Below are 18,480 nucleotides of genomic sequence, written 5' to 3'. Positions count from 1 at the left end.
AACAGAAGTAGAACCAGGAGATGAAGCACAAGGGATGAGTGTAGTAACAGAAGTAGAACCAGGAGAAAAAGCACAAGGGATGAGTGCGGGAACAGAAAGTAGTATCATGAGATGAGGCACAAGGGATGAGTGTGGGAACAGGAACAGAAGTAGAACCAGGAGACGAAGCACAAGGGATGAGTGTAGGAACAGAAGTAGAACCAGGAGAAAAAGCACAAGGGATGAGTGCGGGAACAGAAAGTAGTATCATGAGATGAGGCACAAGGGATGAGTGTGGGAACAGAAGTAGAACCAGGAGAAAAAGCACAAGGGATGAGTGCGGGAACAGAAGTAGAACCAGGAGATGAAGCACAAGGGATGAGTGTAGTAACAGAAGTAGAACCAGGAGATGAAGCACAAGGGATGAGTGTAGGAACAGAAGTAGAACCAGGAGAAAAAGCACAAGGGATGAGTGCGGGAACAGAAAGTAGTATCATGAGATGAGGCACAAGGGATGAGTGTGGGAACAGGAACAGAAGTAGAACCAGGAGATGAAGCACAAGGGATGAGTGCGGGAACAGAAAGTAGTATCATGAGATAAAGCACAAGGAATGAGTCTGGGAACAGAAGTAGAACCAAGAGATGAAGCACAAGGGATGAGTGCGGGAACAGAAAGTAGTATGTTATGTTATGTTAAAAATACTTATTAAGCACACGTACACCAAGCGGTTTCATGGCGCTAAGAGCAAAGGGGACGCTGCATTGATGGGACAATTACCTTACTGATAAGCTTTGGAAAACAGCCAGGTCTTAAGCTTTTTCCTGAACTGAGCATAGGGGGTCGCCGACCTCACTTCTAAGGGAAGCGAGTTCCAAAATTGCGGAGCCAGGACCGCAAATCTAAGCCCTCCATGCTTTTTGCGTTTGAATGGTATAGAGGTCAATAGGTTTAGAATGGAAGAACGCAGTTCTCGGGAAGGGATATAACGCAGAATCTTTGAAGAAATAACAGCGGGGCCATTCCCGGCAAGGGCTTTAAAGATGGTACATCCCAGCTTAAAGGCGCAGCGTTTGGCCACTGGAAGCCAATGAAGACTCTTCATCAAAGGTTTGACATGATGTCGGCTGGGCTGACGGACGATTAAACTGGCCGCGTGGTTTTGCACCAACTGGAAACGGTGTAATTGATATGCTGGAATACCAACATATAATGAGTTGGCGTAATCAATACGCAAGATTACCAAGGCTAGGATGACCAAAGTCAAAGCCTCAGTGGTCAAGATTCTACTGATCCTCCGGATTCTGCACAGGTGGAAAAAGCAGGCGGAGACCACAGACCCAATCTGGGCTTCCATGGACAGATCGACACTAATCACAATCCCCAAGCTCTTGACGGAGCCTGCTGGAAGTGGGGAGCTACCCAGAAATGAAGGCCAAGGTAGACTGGAAATTGGGCACTGAAGAAATGGAAGAACTGATATCAAACACCAGCTGCAGATAGTCAGCATAGTTAAATGTTTCAACCATTCTTTCACGTAGTGACCAGATCAAAGGTAATAGAGGTACAAATTAAAAAGAAGGGGCGACAGGGAAGACCTATGAGGTACCCCACAGGTCAGTTTCATTTTTTTGGATGAGAAATTGGCAAGGCGGACTGCTTGAAATCAATTGCTGAGGAAGGAGGAAATCCACTTCAGCGCCAGACCCTGGATCCCGGCATTGCTGACACGGTCGATCAGGAGACCGTGATCGACCGTGTCAAAAGCAGCTGATAAATCAAGGAGTACCAAGTCCTGGGTGAGGCTCTTGTCAGCCCCACTTCTGAGCTCATCCATAACTGCGAGGCGAACTGACTCTGTTGAGTGTGCAGGTCTAAATCCTGCCTGATGAGGATCAAGGAAGTGGGAGTGTTCAATGAAGGAACTAAGACAATTCGCTACATGAGCTTCCAAAATTTGTCCTAGGTAAGGCAGCAGCGAAATGGGGCGGTAATTACTAAGAACCAGGGGATCAGAGTTGGGCTTCTTCAGAACTGGAACAACTTCAGCACTTTTGAAGGTGTTGGGGACAATACCAAGTTTAAGGGAATTGTTAAGAAGTGCGAGAGGAGGGTCCGGGCAGGTAAGAAAAGCTTCACGTAAAATGTGAAGAGGGGTGCAATCGGTGGGAGAACCGGATCCAACAAATAAAATTTCCTTTGAGATAGGGGTATTTGATCAAGTAAAAGTGACTTTTGACATAAGATTGGAGAGGCCATAGAAGAAGGCCATAGAAGAGATAGAAGGAGGGATACTTGTAATTTTCTCAATGGAGTAGGAATTGAGAGAGTCGTATAAAGATTGCATGAGAAGGCATGAGTGTGGGAACAGAAAGTAGTACCATGGGATGTAGCACATGGGACTAGTGTGAGACCAGATAGACGTACCATGAGATGAGGCACGGGGTATGAGTGTGGGAATAGAAAGTAGTACAATTAGATGTGTAAAAGGGAATTGTATGAGAACAGAAAGAGAACCAGGAGATGAAGCGCGGGGATGAATGTCAGAACAGAAGAAGAACTAGCAGATAAGTGTGGGAAAATAAAGTAGAACCAGGATACAAGGCAAAACGGGAGACTATGGTTATAGAAAGTAGAACCAGAGAAATATGGAACTGGAGGAGGCAATGGATGAATGCGGGTACAGAAAATAGAACTGGCACAGGGGATGAGATTGTGAACAGAAAGTAGAACCAGGGTATGAGGAAGAAGGGATGATTAAAGGATGATTGTTAGAAAATCAGGAAGAACAAAGAGTTGAGGCACAGGGGATGAGCCTTGGAGCAGACAACCAAGGGGGAGATGGATGGAAAGTGTAATAAAGTCGAAAAAGAGAGAGAAATAGGAGGTTCTAATTAAAGTTGAGTGTGGGAAATTAAGATTATACTCGCAGCACTTTGTGAAGTTGCCAGGCTTTGGAAAGCTTGCAAAGTTAGTTCACATCACAAAACCTCAAGCAAAAGAAGTTTTTGAAGAAGGATTTTATATAAAGTAAGTTATCTTGAGAGAATCCTTGTTTTTCAGGCAATTTCTTTCTTACAAACCCTACTTTTGCTAGATTAGTCCCAGAATAAAATAATTCACAAAATTTCACAAAGGTTGGTTACAAAACAAAGTTTTGTAACACTTATCAGGAAATAGATGTAGGAGGAGATGTGGCCTAAGATTAGAGCTGACGACCTTAGTCCTGAAGAAACAGCTTCCAATCCTGGCTTCACCTCAACATCCTGTGATACTGGGCAAATCACGTCCTCTCCCCGTTCCTAAAAAACTTGTGTACCATAATCTGGTGGTCATTTAAAAGCCTCTAATAACCTTGGACCAAGCTGGTGCTATATAAAACTGCAAAACAAAAGAAACAGAAAAAACAATAAAGACCTTAGTAGGTAAATAGTTCAAAACGTAAACTGTGCAATTCATAGAGAATTTAAAAAAACATACAGTTTGAAGCAGAAGGGCTCAAAAGGAATAAAATGTTTTGTTTACATTTTTGTGTAATTTATCCCCTTCAGCGCGGCGCGGATTTCCGCGCCACGCTGAAGGTTCCGTGCGCGGGCGGGGCCATGTCGGAACGGTTCCGTCATAAGCACAGCCCAACCGACGTGCATGACGGAACCGTTCCGTCATGCGCGTCGAACGGGTTAAATCTATTGTATGTTTTTCAAAGGAACTGACAAAAGGGAAGTGCTGTCGGTTCCTCCAGCTTCCATTCTCCCCTTCTCTGCCCTCTCCCCCCAATGGCAGCGGAGATTTCGAAATTAATGAAGGGAAATATTATGAAGGTAAAGATGGAACAGAAATGGACACAGGGTAATTTTCCTCTTCGGGCTCACTCGTTTACATCACAAGTAGTGCAAACATTTTTTTGATAAATGAAAGCAGTATTTATTGCATTTAAACTCCACATTTCCAACTTCTGAAACTGTGTGCGTGTGTGTGTGTGTGTGTGTGTGTGTGTGTGTGTATATATATATATATATATTCACTTAAAAAACCATGTGTTTCACACATGTTATAGTTAGCTGGACATTTCCCTCGTAAAAAAACAATGAAATTCCCCCGTTATAGTTAGTGCAGGCAACTATAACTCACGCGACCGCAATCCTCTGCTGATGACGTCAGATATTACATCACTGTATTTAGACACCTATTTACCCATGTCTTCTTCCATTAATCTTTAGCTATACATATATTACAAATATTTATTTTTCAGAAAGACACATATGTAATCAGTGATGTAGTATCTGACGTCATCAGCAGAGGATTGCGGTCGCGTGAGTTATAGTTGCCTGCACTAACTATAACGGGGGAATTTCATTGGTTTTTTACGAGGGAAATGTCCAGCTAACTATAACATGTGTAAAACCTATGGTTTTTAAAGTGAATTTGCAAGGTTTTTTAAATGCGAATTCCTAACTATAACGTGTGTGAAACCTATGGTTTTTTAAGTGAATTTGTACGGTTTTTTAAATGCTAAGTTATGTATTTATTAATATTTTTTTTTGCAGGTTTTTCACCGTGCGCGCACCGTGCGCGCGCTGTGGGCACTCGGTGCCCTTCGCGCACCAAGCGCCCACGAAGCGTAGTGCTTGCCGTGCACGCACCGTGCGCGCTCCGTGTGCACACCCCGCGCATTTTCGACAAAAAAATAAATGTTTTTTTCACCCTTGGGGGTCCTTCAGTGACCCCTGACAAAGGCAAGGGGGTCAGGAACTGTCCAGCCTGCCCCCTTTTCACGTTCTCCACCTTTGTTTTTCACTGCCTCAGACTGCGAGAGACAAAATGGCGGCCGCCACTTCCTGATTTCGACCGATTTGAATATTTACTGACATCTAACAACCAATCAGAATTGCGCTCGCGCACGGCAGGGTGCGCGCACGGTGCGCGCGTATAGATATTGATATGGTTTTAAATGCTATTTCCTCAGGCAATACTGAACAGATTTACACGAGACTTTCAAAAGGCACTTCCTTGACCTTATGGCTACCTCTCTGCCAAATTTCACGTAATTCTGTTCAGCCGTTCGGGCTGTACCTTCGACTAAAGGTCCTATGGAAAAATGCATGGGGAAAACGTGTTTTGGGACCCCCCTTTTTTCTCAGCCCCCGCTTGACGAATCACCCCGAGACTTTCAGGGTAGGAGCTGAGTGGAGCGCCCCATTAGTTTTAAAAATTTCGCGAGGATTCGTCAACCGGCGCCAAAGTTATTCAAAATAGGATTTTTAGATTTCCTATGGAAACTCGGTCCTAACTATAAGTATCTACTGGCGACCGCCAGTAGATAATATATATATATATATATATATATATATATATATATATATATATATATATATATATATATATATATATATATATATATATATATATATATATATATACATACTAGCTTCTAGCATTCTCCATAGTGCCTGCCTCAAGCTTTGCATAAGGAAAACAGATTGCAAACGTATACATATCTGCAGTGGCGTACCTTGGTCAGTAAGATTGGGGGAGGGGGGAGGTGTGAGCTTCAGATTTTCCGACCATCACTCTGGTATATCATGTTAGTGATTATATGTGAAGCAGCGCATGAGGGCCACTAAAAGGCCAGGGGAAAGGGAAAGGAGTGCGGATTGTGATGGGTACTTAAATATACAGTATTTTGTAAGTCCTTAATAACAGAGACAAGTGTATGTGTGTGTTTTTTCTGTCTGAGTGAGTATTTAACAATCCCAGGTGAAACCCGACAGGCACCTTACCATGCCCCCTTGGATGCTCCTGTGCCCAACTATTTATTAAATCATGCATTTATTAGGGGGGGGGCTGCCACACCTCAAAACACCCCCCCGAAGCTACGCCCCTCCATATCTGACATATATTGCCATGTGGAAGCAGTGTCCCTGGCAGCGAGTTCCCCCAATATGCCATTTTCAAATGGTATTACAAGCATGAATTTCTTACATGGCCATATTAAAGCACTGTCCCTGGTGGCATGTTCTCCAGATGTGACGCTTTTTGTGGTCACTGCAAACCTGGATACATTCCTGAAGGTCTGCTGTCCCTTGGAGGCTCCCATCCCCTCATGAATACATTCTGAAGGTCTGTTGTCCCTCGGAGGCTTCCATCCCCTCATAAATACATGCTGCCAGTCTGCTGTCCATGGAGGCTTCCATCCCCTCATGAATATTAAAAAGGTAGGATTTCTTGTAAACACACTGCTGACCTGTGCGGGATTAGTGGGCACAGCACAGTGCAAAGGCTTACTATCCACATTTGTAAAGCGCGAACAATCACCCGTAAGGGTCTCTAGGCGCTGGGGGCCGTCGGAAAGATTAAGCAAGCTATTGCCCAGAGTCACATGATGCTGGGCTAATCTGCCACCGACGCCGGGGACCGAACCGTGATCCCCAGATTCCGGAGTCAGTCGCCCTGGCCGTGGCGCCACACCTCTTCCTTATGTGGTAGAGCAGGTGCTGTGCAAACACTATGAAGTATTGCTCACTGGCCAAGTACATCTGTATGGTGGGTTCATTCCTCCACAGATAGATGGTGGGTACATTCCTACACAGCTGGATGGTAAGGTACATACCACAACAGCTGGATGGCTTGTACAATCCTTCACAGCTGGATGGTGGGTACATTCCTACACAGATCGATGGTGAGAACATTCAGCCGGGTGGTGGGTACATTCCTCCATAGCTGGATGGTGGGTACATATTTCCACAGCTGGATCCTGGGTACACTCCTCCACAGATGGATGCTGGGTACATTTAGCTGTATGCTTGGTACATTCCACCATTGATGGATGGTTGGTACATTCATCTGGAATATGGTTGGTACATTCCTGCATACCTATATGATGGGTTCATCCCTCCACAGCCGGGTTGTGGGTACATTCCTCCACAGCTGGATGGTGAGTTCATTCTTCCACAGCTGGATGGTGGGTTCATTCTTCCACATGTTGCAGGTGTTTTTGCAAAGACTGACATGCATGGAAACACGAATATAATGGTATATCACTGGACGCCATAATATATTCCGTTATTTAAAAATACAGGTGTTGTGCAGGATCACACGTGCTCAATGTGGTTCACAGGGCACGTTCTACATCCTAAACATCGGCAAACAAATTCTGTATACTTAAGACACCCCAAAAAGATCGACGAGGGCCCCATTATCAACGCACCGCCCGATGGAACACAAAGGTTTTTAATTGGCGTCTGAGCAGCGAGCCGTCTTTAAGTGACTTCCGGCCGCGGGCTGTATTGATCTACCTACACACGCGTCCTTGTTTCACCCAGGACTCGTAAATCAGGCTTCTGGACGAGCCTGTGTTGAGCTTGCTCGCGTGGCAACTGTTTCGCAGATATAAATCAATGTATTAAAGCGACCTTCTCCGTCTGCGGCGCTTCTTTACATGAATTTACATAGTTAATATGAAAGCGGAGCAATCCGGCGCCGTCGTGGTCTGTTGTCTCACTGGCACCGTATCGGCATCACCTGAGTTCGAAGGACCGCACTGCAATCCGACGCAGTCCGGATTTTAGGGCTGAATTGACAACAAGCTGTCTGGAGCCCTACTCTTACCAATTCTTTAAAATATATAAATATATACAACTGGCTTAAGCTTCGCCTACAGGAGTAGGCTCTCGCACCTTCTGCTATTGGCTGTTTGGTGTAACGTTCCACTTTTAGTGAATGCTTCCATTGGAATCCCTAACGGACTCATTTCCATCTAAAATGAATACTCGGTAATCAAACTGTTTGTCACATTCATTGAATTATATCCAGAAAGCAATCCTTTCTTCCTACTTTTTTCCTAGTCATTGGCAAAGCCAATAAGGCTGGCTTTAATGTGCCAGGCTGCATTTGTGCAATCAGTGCGTGCAAAAATCAATTGTTGGTAACTCTATTTGCTTGAGTTAGCACATTACAAGCAGACCTCCTGACTTCGTCAGTACTTGTATCACCCTGCCAATATGGCTGCCTTGTCCTACATCACACGAGGCCCGAAGGACCTGCATTACTTTCTGCAGCATTCCTGCATTTTTGATTCACCATGACAACAGGGCTAGCATGTCCTACAGCACTTATACACCTGGCAGACTGACAGTGCAATCAAGCATATGTCGGTTGCCTGCCCAATCCTGCCAACATTACTGCCCTGTCCTGCACCACTTGAGGTCGAGTGGGCCCACACTACAGTTTGTGCATGCCTGTATTTGCTTGTGGTAGTACAATAAAGCCAGGCCTATAGGCTTTTCTAATACTTGTTCTCTTATCCGGCCAATATGGCTGTCCTGTCCTGCGCCATCTTAGGTTCGACACACACTGCAGGCAGGCACATTCCTGTGTTTGCTTCACTCTGCCAACATGGCTGCCACATCCTGCATCGGTTAATGTAGTTGGTCAGATTCCTGTTTTTTGCCTCAACCTGCCAACATGGCTACCCCTCCTGCACCACATGAGGCCTAACAGATCAGGAGCAGTCTGACAAATTCCCTGTATTTTTGCTCACACTGCTGGCTGTAGAGTTGTAAGTCATGAGCGTCACTCTTGACGCACACATACCATATCTTCCGGTGCGCACACCCACAGGCTTGTGAGAAGGGAGCGGCACCAGCATCTCTGGGCCTGCTAATAATCAGGCAAGCACTCAGGGGCACTACTTTTAGCCACAAATAACCTGGTCATACGGAACACATTATGGACTTTATACTTTATGTGCAATGGTATTAAGTACTCCCAGGTAGGGCTACGTTAAATTGTCCAATCATGCCTACCTATAAGTATTCCTCATTAAAAATTGTTATCAACCATCCACATCTACTTTCCCATTCACCAAGAAAAAAAGGTGAGAGAAGTCAGAAAGTGCCTTGGTAAGCACCACCCATGGAGTTACTGGTTGGTACTCACCAGTTTGCTCGTTCTGTCATCATTGGCAACTTTCTTGACAGAAAGAAAAAGTGTGTGACCTAATCCTTTAGGCTCATGTGAAGTGGTGAAAGAATAATAGTGATGTGTAGGTGATCGCATCATCTATTGTACATCTAAGTCCCGTAGTGTAAAAAGGTGAAGAAATCTCCTTATAAAACCGAGCTATATTTCCAGAACACAATGTCTGTCCCATGACAGCATTGCCATCGCTTGGCTGGTTCCAAGTTCTCCTTTTTCTCACAGTCAATGCTGTTTTCACTGGAAGATGCCCCAAATATCAGTTAGTAAGGCGGAGTTTCAAGTCCCAGGTTCTCGGCTTCAGCAATCCAAGCAATGGTAAACTTTGATGTAACAGACATGCCTGCATGTTCTCTCCAAGCCTTATCAATAAGATGTTTTACACACATTTTATTGGGTCAGTTCTACATCTTTTCTATATGGGATTATAGCTAACATCCTACTCACAAGTCTACACAAGGAAGCTTCTAAGGTGCTGTACTAGCGTCTTCCAGAATTTCCTTTCTTGAAGACCGATCTTCTCTGATTTCTCTACAGTTTCTTCAAAGAGGCTAACCCAGCTGAGGCTGCTGGACAGAGTTACCCCCTGATACAGGAAACATTCACACCCTCAAGGAAAATTGGTCTTGCCTTAATGTTCCATTGGTGTGTTCTAAACGCTGTAGACTCCGATTCTGCCATATTTACTTTAAGACTATTTATGGTGCAGTATGTTCCTACAGCAGTAACTGTGCTTGTAGACTCTTCAGAATGGGATCAATCAATCATTGACTAGCCTATTTGTGAATTTACATAGACTCAAGAATGTAAGGCAGGGTACAAACCATTTTGTTTGTTCATGAAGCCCTCACCCACCAACCTAGTTGGTGACATGCTTCATCATTGGGCCCACCCAGTGACACCGAGTGTGTCCCGGGTGTGCTTCGACGCCTGGATACAGCGGAGCAGGTATGTATCTGAGTGTGCAGTGTAGTGACGTGAAGGTGACGATTTAAAAGCTATGCAGGGATCCCAGTACCCGAGGGTAAATTATATTTTAATAACTGGGTCACTGCTAGCATTAAAAAAGGCTGTTGGATGTTATAGGAATGTTAATTAGGGTTTCCTACATCCAGGTGGGGTCTACATGTTTCAGCCAGGCCTTTATGAATAAAACTGGCTTTACTCAGGACCAAAGTGTGTAGGTGCAAATTACTTAGATTTAAGTGATTGTGTTATTTTGAGAAATGTGTAGCACTCGCTAAGGTGCTTTACATGTGAGAGGGGGATTTCCTCTTAGAGCATTAGTTGGCTTGTTGCCAAACATGCCCCATGGAGTAGTCCGGCAGAGGAATGGACCGATACTTTTGGTCAGTGTCTGCGTTGAGCCTCCAGTCGTCTCTGCGGCCTCCGTTCTACACATTTCTCAAAATTACACAATCACTTAAATCTAAGTAATTTGCACCTACACACTTTGGTCCTGAGGAAAGCCAGTTTTAATCATAAAGGCCTGGCTGAAACATGTAGACCACACCTGGATGTAGGAAACCCTAATTAACATTCCTATGACACCCAACAGCCTTTTTTAATGCTAGCAGTGACCCAGTTATTAAAATATAATTTACCCTCGGGTACTGGGATCCCTGCATAGCTTTTAAATCGTCACCTTCACGTCACTACACTGCACACTCAGATACATACCTGCTCCGCTGTATCCAGGCGTCGAAGCACACCCGGGACACACTCGGTGTCATTAGTTGAGCCCGATGATGAAACATGCCACCAACTAGCTTGGTGGGTGAGGGCTTCATGAACAAACAAAATGGTTTGTACCCTGCCTTACAGTCTTGAGTCTATGTAAATTCACAAATAGGCTAGTCCTTTTTGATCTCACGTGTAAACCCCTGGGATACGGACTAGCTACCTAGTCCTCTCTCTCTCCTTTGATAGTGATATCAATCAATCATTGACATACTATAATACCAGTACTTAAAAAAAGACTACTGTAGTTATAACCTGTGATGCTGTGAATGCCACCCGCTACAGACGGTGTGTATACAGTGAAGAGAGCAAGAGATAACAAAAGGTCTTTTTGATTGACCCAACTGGACTAAAATTCTGGACAACAATGGAGGAAACACTGGACTGGGACTTTGGGTCCTTGTTGAGGTGGAACATGGGGTTCTCAATGTGATGTCGTTTTTTGATAGCCTAAAGATCACAGGAGATACCTAATAAAAGGCATAGAGTACATGTGCTTGTTTTCATAAAACAATTTCATAAAACATATGTGACATCAAAAACAATAAACACATTTATGATCTGGGATCAGACACAGTGCAAAATCAATGTTAAGCTAAACACCCCATTTAACTGTGTATGGTATGCGGGTCAGGAATGGGCAAGAAATGGGCACAAACAAGGGACAGGCCTGGTGGTAAATCCTAGTCCTCTATTTCCTTGATTCTGCATAGCATTTATTACAAGCAGATTTTTAATATCGCACTAAAATGTGTCTTACCGTGAAGCTGTTGTTGATGTTCTTCGTGCTGGTCTCGGCGACGCTCGCATCAGATAGGTCCATCTCATCAAATATAAGAGACTGAAACAAAGAGAACAAACAGAGGCTCGAGTCAGAGGACGGTGGCCAAACTCTCATAGCTGTCAACTGAATGGTCAGGTTCATCTGTATTAGGAGAAAGTGAAACTACAAGACCCAGCATGCCAGGTGCTGTTTGCAAACGCCGGTCTGGCTGATACCTCCTGGGAATGTGCCTCTACCCCTGTCCTTTCTTTGGGATGTGGAAACAACACTTGAAAGGACTAGAGAACCACACACATCTCGGTAACCTTCCCAAAGTGCGCGAGATGTACATGTAGATGAGGTTATAGGATGATAGTTCTCCGACAGAAGCCTGTACTTCAGTTTTCCAAATACTTTGAAGAAGTTATTTCAGTAGTTGATTTAACACAACCAGGCATGAACGAGGTCAGACCTAGGTTTTCCTTTACTGAGTAGTTCTTTCTGGAAGGTTAATCATGGTTTATCACCTGAATCTACTGGACTAAGGTACCATGGCATGACAAAGAAAAACCCAGGACTGGCACACTGTGTCCCAGGTAACATGGAATCCACTGCTAGCTTTATCTGAGTCATTACTATTTTAAAAGTGCAAGTAATTAATTAATCAAGCCCTTAGCTGTCACGAGCCCCAGGTCATGTGTGATACCTTCAGCCAGTATAGGACTTGTAGTTTCACTTCTAAACAAAGACTTACAGTGGCACTTTCAATCAATCAGTATTTGTAAAGCACGGCTTATCACCCCGGGGGGTATCCAGGCCCTGAGGTACGGTGAGCCTCAGTCGAAGAGCCAGGTCTTCAGTCCACACCCGATTTCGGCGAGTGAAGGAGAGGTTCGGAGGTGGAGTGGGAGGTCATTCCAGGATGTGGTGGTGAGGTAGGAAAAGGAACGACTTCTGCTGCAGCTTCGTCTGATATGGGGGACATGTGCGAGGGCGAGGGATCAGAGTTGTCGGGTCAGTTGGTGCAAGGTCAGGCAGTGGTTGATGTAGGAGGGTCCGGTGTTGCAGAGGGCCTTGTGGGAAGGTCAAAAGTTTGAACTGGCATTTCTTTGGGACGGGGAGCCAGAGGAGGTTTTCTGAGGTGGGGGGTGATGCTGGTACATTTGGGGAGGTTGAGGATGAGCCTGGCTGCTGTGTTCTGTATGGTCTTTAGTCGTTTGAGGAGGTGGTTGGTGGTTCCGGCATAAAGTGCATTCCCGTAGTCCAGCCGACTCGTGACGAGGGCTTCAGCCACTGTTTTCCTGGAGCTGACGGGCTTCACCTGAAAATCTTGCTTAGCATGCGGTGGGTGTGGAAGCAGGAGGAGGCTAATGAGTTGACCTGATGCTTTATTGATAGATCCATATCCAGGATGATGCCGAGGCTGCATGCCGCGGTTGGTGCAGATAGGTGAGGGTCCGAGTGTTGTGGGCCACCATGTGTCGTCCCATGGGGAAATGTTCCTTCTGAAGATGAGAGCATCCGTCTTGTCTGTGTTTAGTTTCAGTTTAGTTGGATTTCATCCAGTCGAGTTGCTGGTCATGGTGTTCTGGAAGTTGCATCTGGTGGTGGCGCTGTCTTCCATGAGGGAGAGGATGAGTTGGGTGTTGTCTGCGTATGAGATGGTGTTGAGTCCGTGGGTACGGAGCTGAGGGATGATGCCTTGGGGGACTCCGCAGATGATGCTTTTGGGTTCGGAGGTAAATGGTGGGAGGTGGATTTTCTGTGTGCATCCTGAGAGGAAGGAGGTGATCCATTTGAGGGCATTTCCTCTGATGCCGATGTGGTGGAGTCTGGTGACAAGGGTGTGGTGGGATAAAGGTGTCAAAGGCCGCTGAGAGGTTGAGGAGGATCAGTGCTGCTATCTCGCCACAGTCGAGGAAGGTTCGGATGTCGTCTGTTGCAGCTATTAAGGCAGTTTTGGTGCTGTGGCTGGAGCGGAAGCCAGACTAGGAGGCACTGAGTTGGTTGTTTCTTTCCCGGTGGTCGGTGAGCTGGTAGTTGATTGCTTTCCCCAGGACCTTGGCCGGGAAGGGATTAGTGAGATGGGTCAGTAGTTCTTGACATTGCTGGGGTTGGCGGAGGTTTTTGTTAGGAGGGGATTCACCTCTGCCAGTTTCCAGGCATCAGGGAAGGTGGTGGTAGAGATGGATGAGTTGAGGGTGGAGGTGAGAGCGCTGCTGATTTCCTTCTGTCCCATGTTGAAGGCGTGGTGGGGGCAGAGGTCTGCCGGAGAACCAGAGTGAATGGAGGTTATGATTGCTGTGGTGATTGGCGTAATGAGTGGAGTTCAATTGGTGAGATGGCTGTAGGACATGTCGGTGTGTGCGCCAGGAGGGGTCTGAAGTTGGTTGGCTGTGGATCTCTTTGTAAGTGTTATTGGCTAAAAAGATAGGACTGGCTGAAAGTGTTAACATGGCATGGGCTCAAGGGGTAGTTACTTTAAAAAGATTTTAAGTTTTTAAAAAAGCACGCAAAAACAACAGAAGAAAGATCTATCCAAGCTAGCGAGCAGGACTTAGAAGCTTGGTGAACTTTAGAAGCCTCGGCTGGTATAACCCGCAGGTGGCCCAGTGTCACGAAGGACACCTGAATCTAGTCTGACTGTTTAGCAAAGAGCACAGTGCCTCCTGGGACTAAGGGTTTTGCCTTTAACATTATAAAGAGTGGCTCTACAATCCCAGTATGCAGAATGCTTTCTGTGAACAATTCAGGATGGGCTGCTGCTTTTGTGCTTGGGCCACTTGCCAGCTATAACAATCTACAGCCGGCCCTAGTAGTATTACATAACCTGCTACGAGTTCCCACGCCATGTGTGACGCCTGGCAGATTAGATAATAGCATCTTGCATTTTAACACTGTAATTATGCTTCCATTTCAACGTTCTAATTATTCTTGCATTTTAACATTGTAATTAATGGGGCTCATACATCCCACTACGAGAAGTGCAGGCCCTGGCTGAAGGTGTCACTCATGGCAGAGAAGAGCAGTGCTTCCCAAACTTATTAGAACCACAGCCCAATTGTTCGACCCACCTAGCTTTTATGGACATATGGAGGGTGATTTTTTAATGCAATTAAAGCATTGTGTAGTAGCGCACTGTGATTTACATGCAGCACATTTTCCTTTGAAATGGCCACTACATTTGCACAAACATACAGTTTTACTCATAAAATTATATTGCACACAAATGATAATGTGTGGAAATCTAGTTTCAGTGAATATTTATCAATTGTGCATCACCAAGTAAAGAGTTTTGATTAGTTTTGATCCAAATACAATCTTTGTTTCCGTCACACTTAAGAATTACAAACAAATGGGCTTCCTCTTTGCTTTCCTAACTGCTGAATGTGTACAATCCATTTACAGGTATTTACATTTTGTTGCAAGTTACAAAAAAGAACAGCCTACAGCCTTTCCTTTCACACTCCCTGTACCCCAGTAAGATTTTCACATAATTCACCTTATTGAATTTATCTGAATGCAAAGTGAGAGGAGATTCTATACACCAACACATGTTAAAAAAATAAGCAGCAATTTCTCAAAAGACATCCTGACATCTGACCTCTGGCCTTGAAGCACAGCAAAAGTGACAAGATAAATACAAAAATTAGAAGCTTCTTTATTTATTGCTTGGTCTTTCGCGACCCACCAAAAATAGGCTTATGACTCACAGCTGGCGAAGGCCTGGCCTGGAGTCACCTAGTAGTGTTGCAATCAGAGTACCTGACTAGCTGTTGGTTACTACTGGATGGCCACTCATGTGCCATAAAAACGTCCAGGGTCCGAATCATGAATCCACTCTGTGCCTGCACCCAGGTGCAGAAAGGATCTGGGTACCCAGGCTCATCCCTTCCATGGGTGTTTCTTGCATCCTTGAGACTGGGATCCTGATTCCTAATGAGAGCCGAAGGGCAGGAAAATGCAGAATTCAGCCAAAAAACTTGGACTGGATGAGCTACTCATGAATGGAACTGGGAAACTTGAGAGTTTCAAAACCTCTCCCAAAAGTAATAAGGATGTGACAACAGGCATGGATCCAACTAGTCTGCAACTGACCACTCTGTATTCGTATCACGTAGTTTTTGTTTACCTAATGCTCAGAAATATTTTCTTGCAAAACTAATATCAAAACTGGAAAAGTGATGGCCATTAGGGCAGTCTCACCTTAAGTACCATGGCTTAACGACTTCCCACTTTGCACTCTCTGATCACCTTTTTAAACATTGTTCCGCCTGTGAATTCCACCAGGCAGTGCTTTAAGTGGAATGAAAACATTGGCAAGGACTCTAAGAGGGGTGTGGCCTGAGAAGTGTATCCTAGAAACAAATCACAAGCATTGTGGCTTTTTTAGGTAAGGGCATGGCCTAATATATGCGAAATAACATCCTATGCCTGACAAATTCATAAATGGTTTTACTGGACCAAAAATAACAAAAATCAGGAGGCAACAAGATATTTATTTAAGTACACAGCTCCCTGATTGATACCTATGCCTACCATAGGAAAGTCAAATTTTCAAAGGGAATAACGTGGTTATTCAATTGAAATGGAACTGTGTAGCCAGCCCTAGATGGCAGTGGAAAATTGCAGAATCCATTGTGTCACTTCATCTCGTCTAGGGCAATGCAAGGTTCAAGTTTGCCAAGGCTCAGCCATAGCACAACTGGGGAAGTGCCACCTACACCTCCCTTTTTGGTGCAGGAACATGAGCCATGAACTGCCCGCATTGAACTACCAACAAAGCCCTTTCATACTGTGTGTCGCTAGCTCCTGCCCAGCAGAAGGGCTGGTCTGAAAGGGAAGATCTGGTCCAACTCTACGTCTTGCTTCTCATCAGTACAGCTGATTGGTGGTGAAGATTTGTTTTCCCTATGTTTCCTGATTTCTTTTTAAACCTCCCCCAACATTACTAAACTTATGAAAATATATGACCCTTTTTCCAATTTTATGTAAACATCAACAAAACCCTGCCTCTCGTCCTGAGTGACCAATATGCAGAGAGAAGCAGGAGAAGCGAGGAGGGAAAGGCACAGTGGAGGGCTGAGAGGGACACAGAGGGTTGGGGGGAGGGGGTGCACAGAGCTCTCATGTTTCTTGATTCCATGCTTGACTGGCTTATCTTGTCGACATGTTGTTTCATTACATGTTGGTTTCTGCAGTCTTTTTTATCCACTATACATTGAGGGCTGCAGGAGAGAAAGAGAAATGCTGGACTGGATAAGCTAACAATGCATGGAGTTGGCAAACGTGAGATCACAGGGAACACAAGCGGGAAAGAGGTAGAGGCAAGAAGGTGAGGCACAGTGAGGAAAATCGAGGGAGCAACAGAGAGCAGACATGAGAGACCTTGAAAAGAAAGAGTCTCACTATTTTCCTGGACCACAGAGACTGCAATCATCACGAATAGTGAAAAGAATCTCACTGCTCCAAACAATATAGTATTTTGACTGCTGGTGCATGCTCCACTCCTCATTCATTGCAAAAAGGCAATTTTTGAGCCTTGTGTAATAATTTGATACCTACACTAGATGGCACTGTAAGACTCCTCCTTTGCCTCCCCTTTTGGAAGCACCGTTCATGATTGGCAGAAGTATAATGCAACTGCCGCCTAATAGAAACATTTAGTTATACGCCGATAGTTGAAAAGGAAGGTGAGACAGTTTGCTGGTAAGGAGCAGTACTACCTGTTTTCTACACACCATACCACTCCACAACACTCTACTCCACTCCACGACACTCTACTCTACACTAATCCACTCTATGCCATGCTAGTCTATGTCACTTCGCTCTAGGCCACTCTAATCCACTCTACGACTCTACTCTACAACACTCCACTCTACAACACTCGACAACACTCCAGTCTATGACACTCTACTCCATTCCACTCTATGACACCTACTCCACTCCACTCTACGATACTCCACTCTTCTACACTCCACTCTATGACACTCTCTGCCACTCCACTCCACAACAGTCCAGTCTATGATGCTCCACTCTGACATTCCACTCTATCTCAATCCACCCTACAACACTCTATGCCACTCTACAACACTCCTCTCTCAACTGTATGTCATGGTACTGCACTCTATGCTACTCCACAACACTTTACTCCAGTCTACGGCACTCCACTCTACAGCATTCCACCCACTCTACAGCACTCCACTCTTCTCCACCTACAACACTTTACTCCACTCTGTGTTACACCACTCTATTCCCCTCCAGTCTACGTCACTCCACTCTGACATTCTACTCTATTCTACGCCACTACACTCCATGTAATTCCACTCTATGACACTCCACTCTATGTCACTCTGTGACACTCCACTCCACAACACACTACGCCCGTCCTCTCTACACAACTCCACTCTATGCCACTCCATGACACTCTACTTGACTCTATGCTGCTCCACTCTACTCCCTCTATGCCATTTCACCCCAGGCCACTCTAATTCACTCCACTATACTCTATGACACTCCACTCTACTCCATCTGTGACCCTTTACTCCACTCTATGCCCCTTCACTCTACGTCACTCCACTCTGCCACTCTAGTCCACTCTATGACACTCTACTCTACTCATTCCAAACTCTACTCCACTCTACTCTACTGCACGCCACTCTATGCCACTTCACTTTATGCCACTTCACTCTATGCCACTCTGCACCACTCCAAGCCACTCCACTCTACAAAACTCTACAACCCACCGCTCTGCGAAACTCTACTCTACTCTATGACACTCTACAATAGTCTACTCTAAAACACTCCACTCTACGACACTCCATGACACTCTACTACACTCTATGCCAATACACTCTATGACACTCTACAGCACTCCACACTAGGCCACTCCACTCTGTGGCACTTTACTTCACTCTACATGCGCCACTCCACTCTACGACACTCCACTCTATGGCACTACACTTTGTTCCACTCTGCACTCTACAACACTTTACTCCATTCTTTGCAATGCCACTCTATGCCC

The 18,480-nt window shown here is 45.1% G+C and overlaps 1 protein-coding gene across 10 annotated transcripts in view; it reads right to left on the bottom strand.

The window, feature by feature from the left end:
* LOC146789135 (diacylglycerol kinase delta-like) overlaps positions 1 to 18,480 on the bottom strand; it is a 688,844-nt gene that overhangs the window by 189,537 nt on the left and 480,827 nt on the right. For all 10 annotated transcript variants that reach the window (XR_014970027.1, XM_085630711.1, XM_085630705.1 and 7 more), the window contains one exon: positions 11,454 to 11,534. Coding sequence is in view for 9 of the 10 variants with exons in the window: in XM_085630711.1 (XP_085486837.1) it covers positions 11,454 to 11,534 (81 nt within the window). In the remaining variant the exon portion in view is untranslated. The remainder of the gene's footprint in view (positions 1 to 11,453; positions 11,535 to 18,480) is intronic.

The sequence above is a fragment of the Triturus cristatus genome, chromosome 10, assembly GCF_964204655.1.
Source record: "Triturus cristatus chromosome 10, aTriCri1.1, whole genome shotgun sequence".
In the NCBI taxonomy this organism is placed as follows: domain Eukaryota; kingdom Metazoa; phylum Chordata; class Amphibia; order Caudata; family Salamandridae; genus Triturus; species Triturus cristatus.
This window is presented reverse-complemented; position numbering and strand designations above follow the sequence as displayed.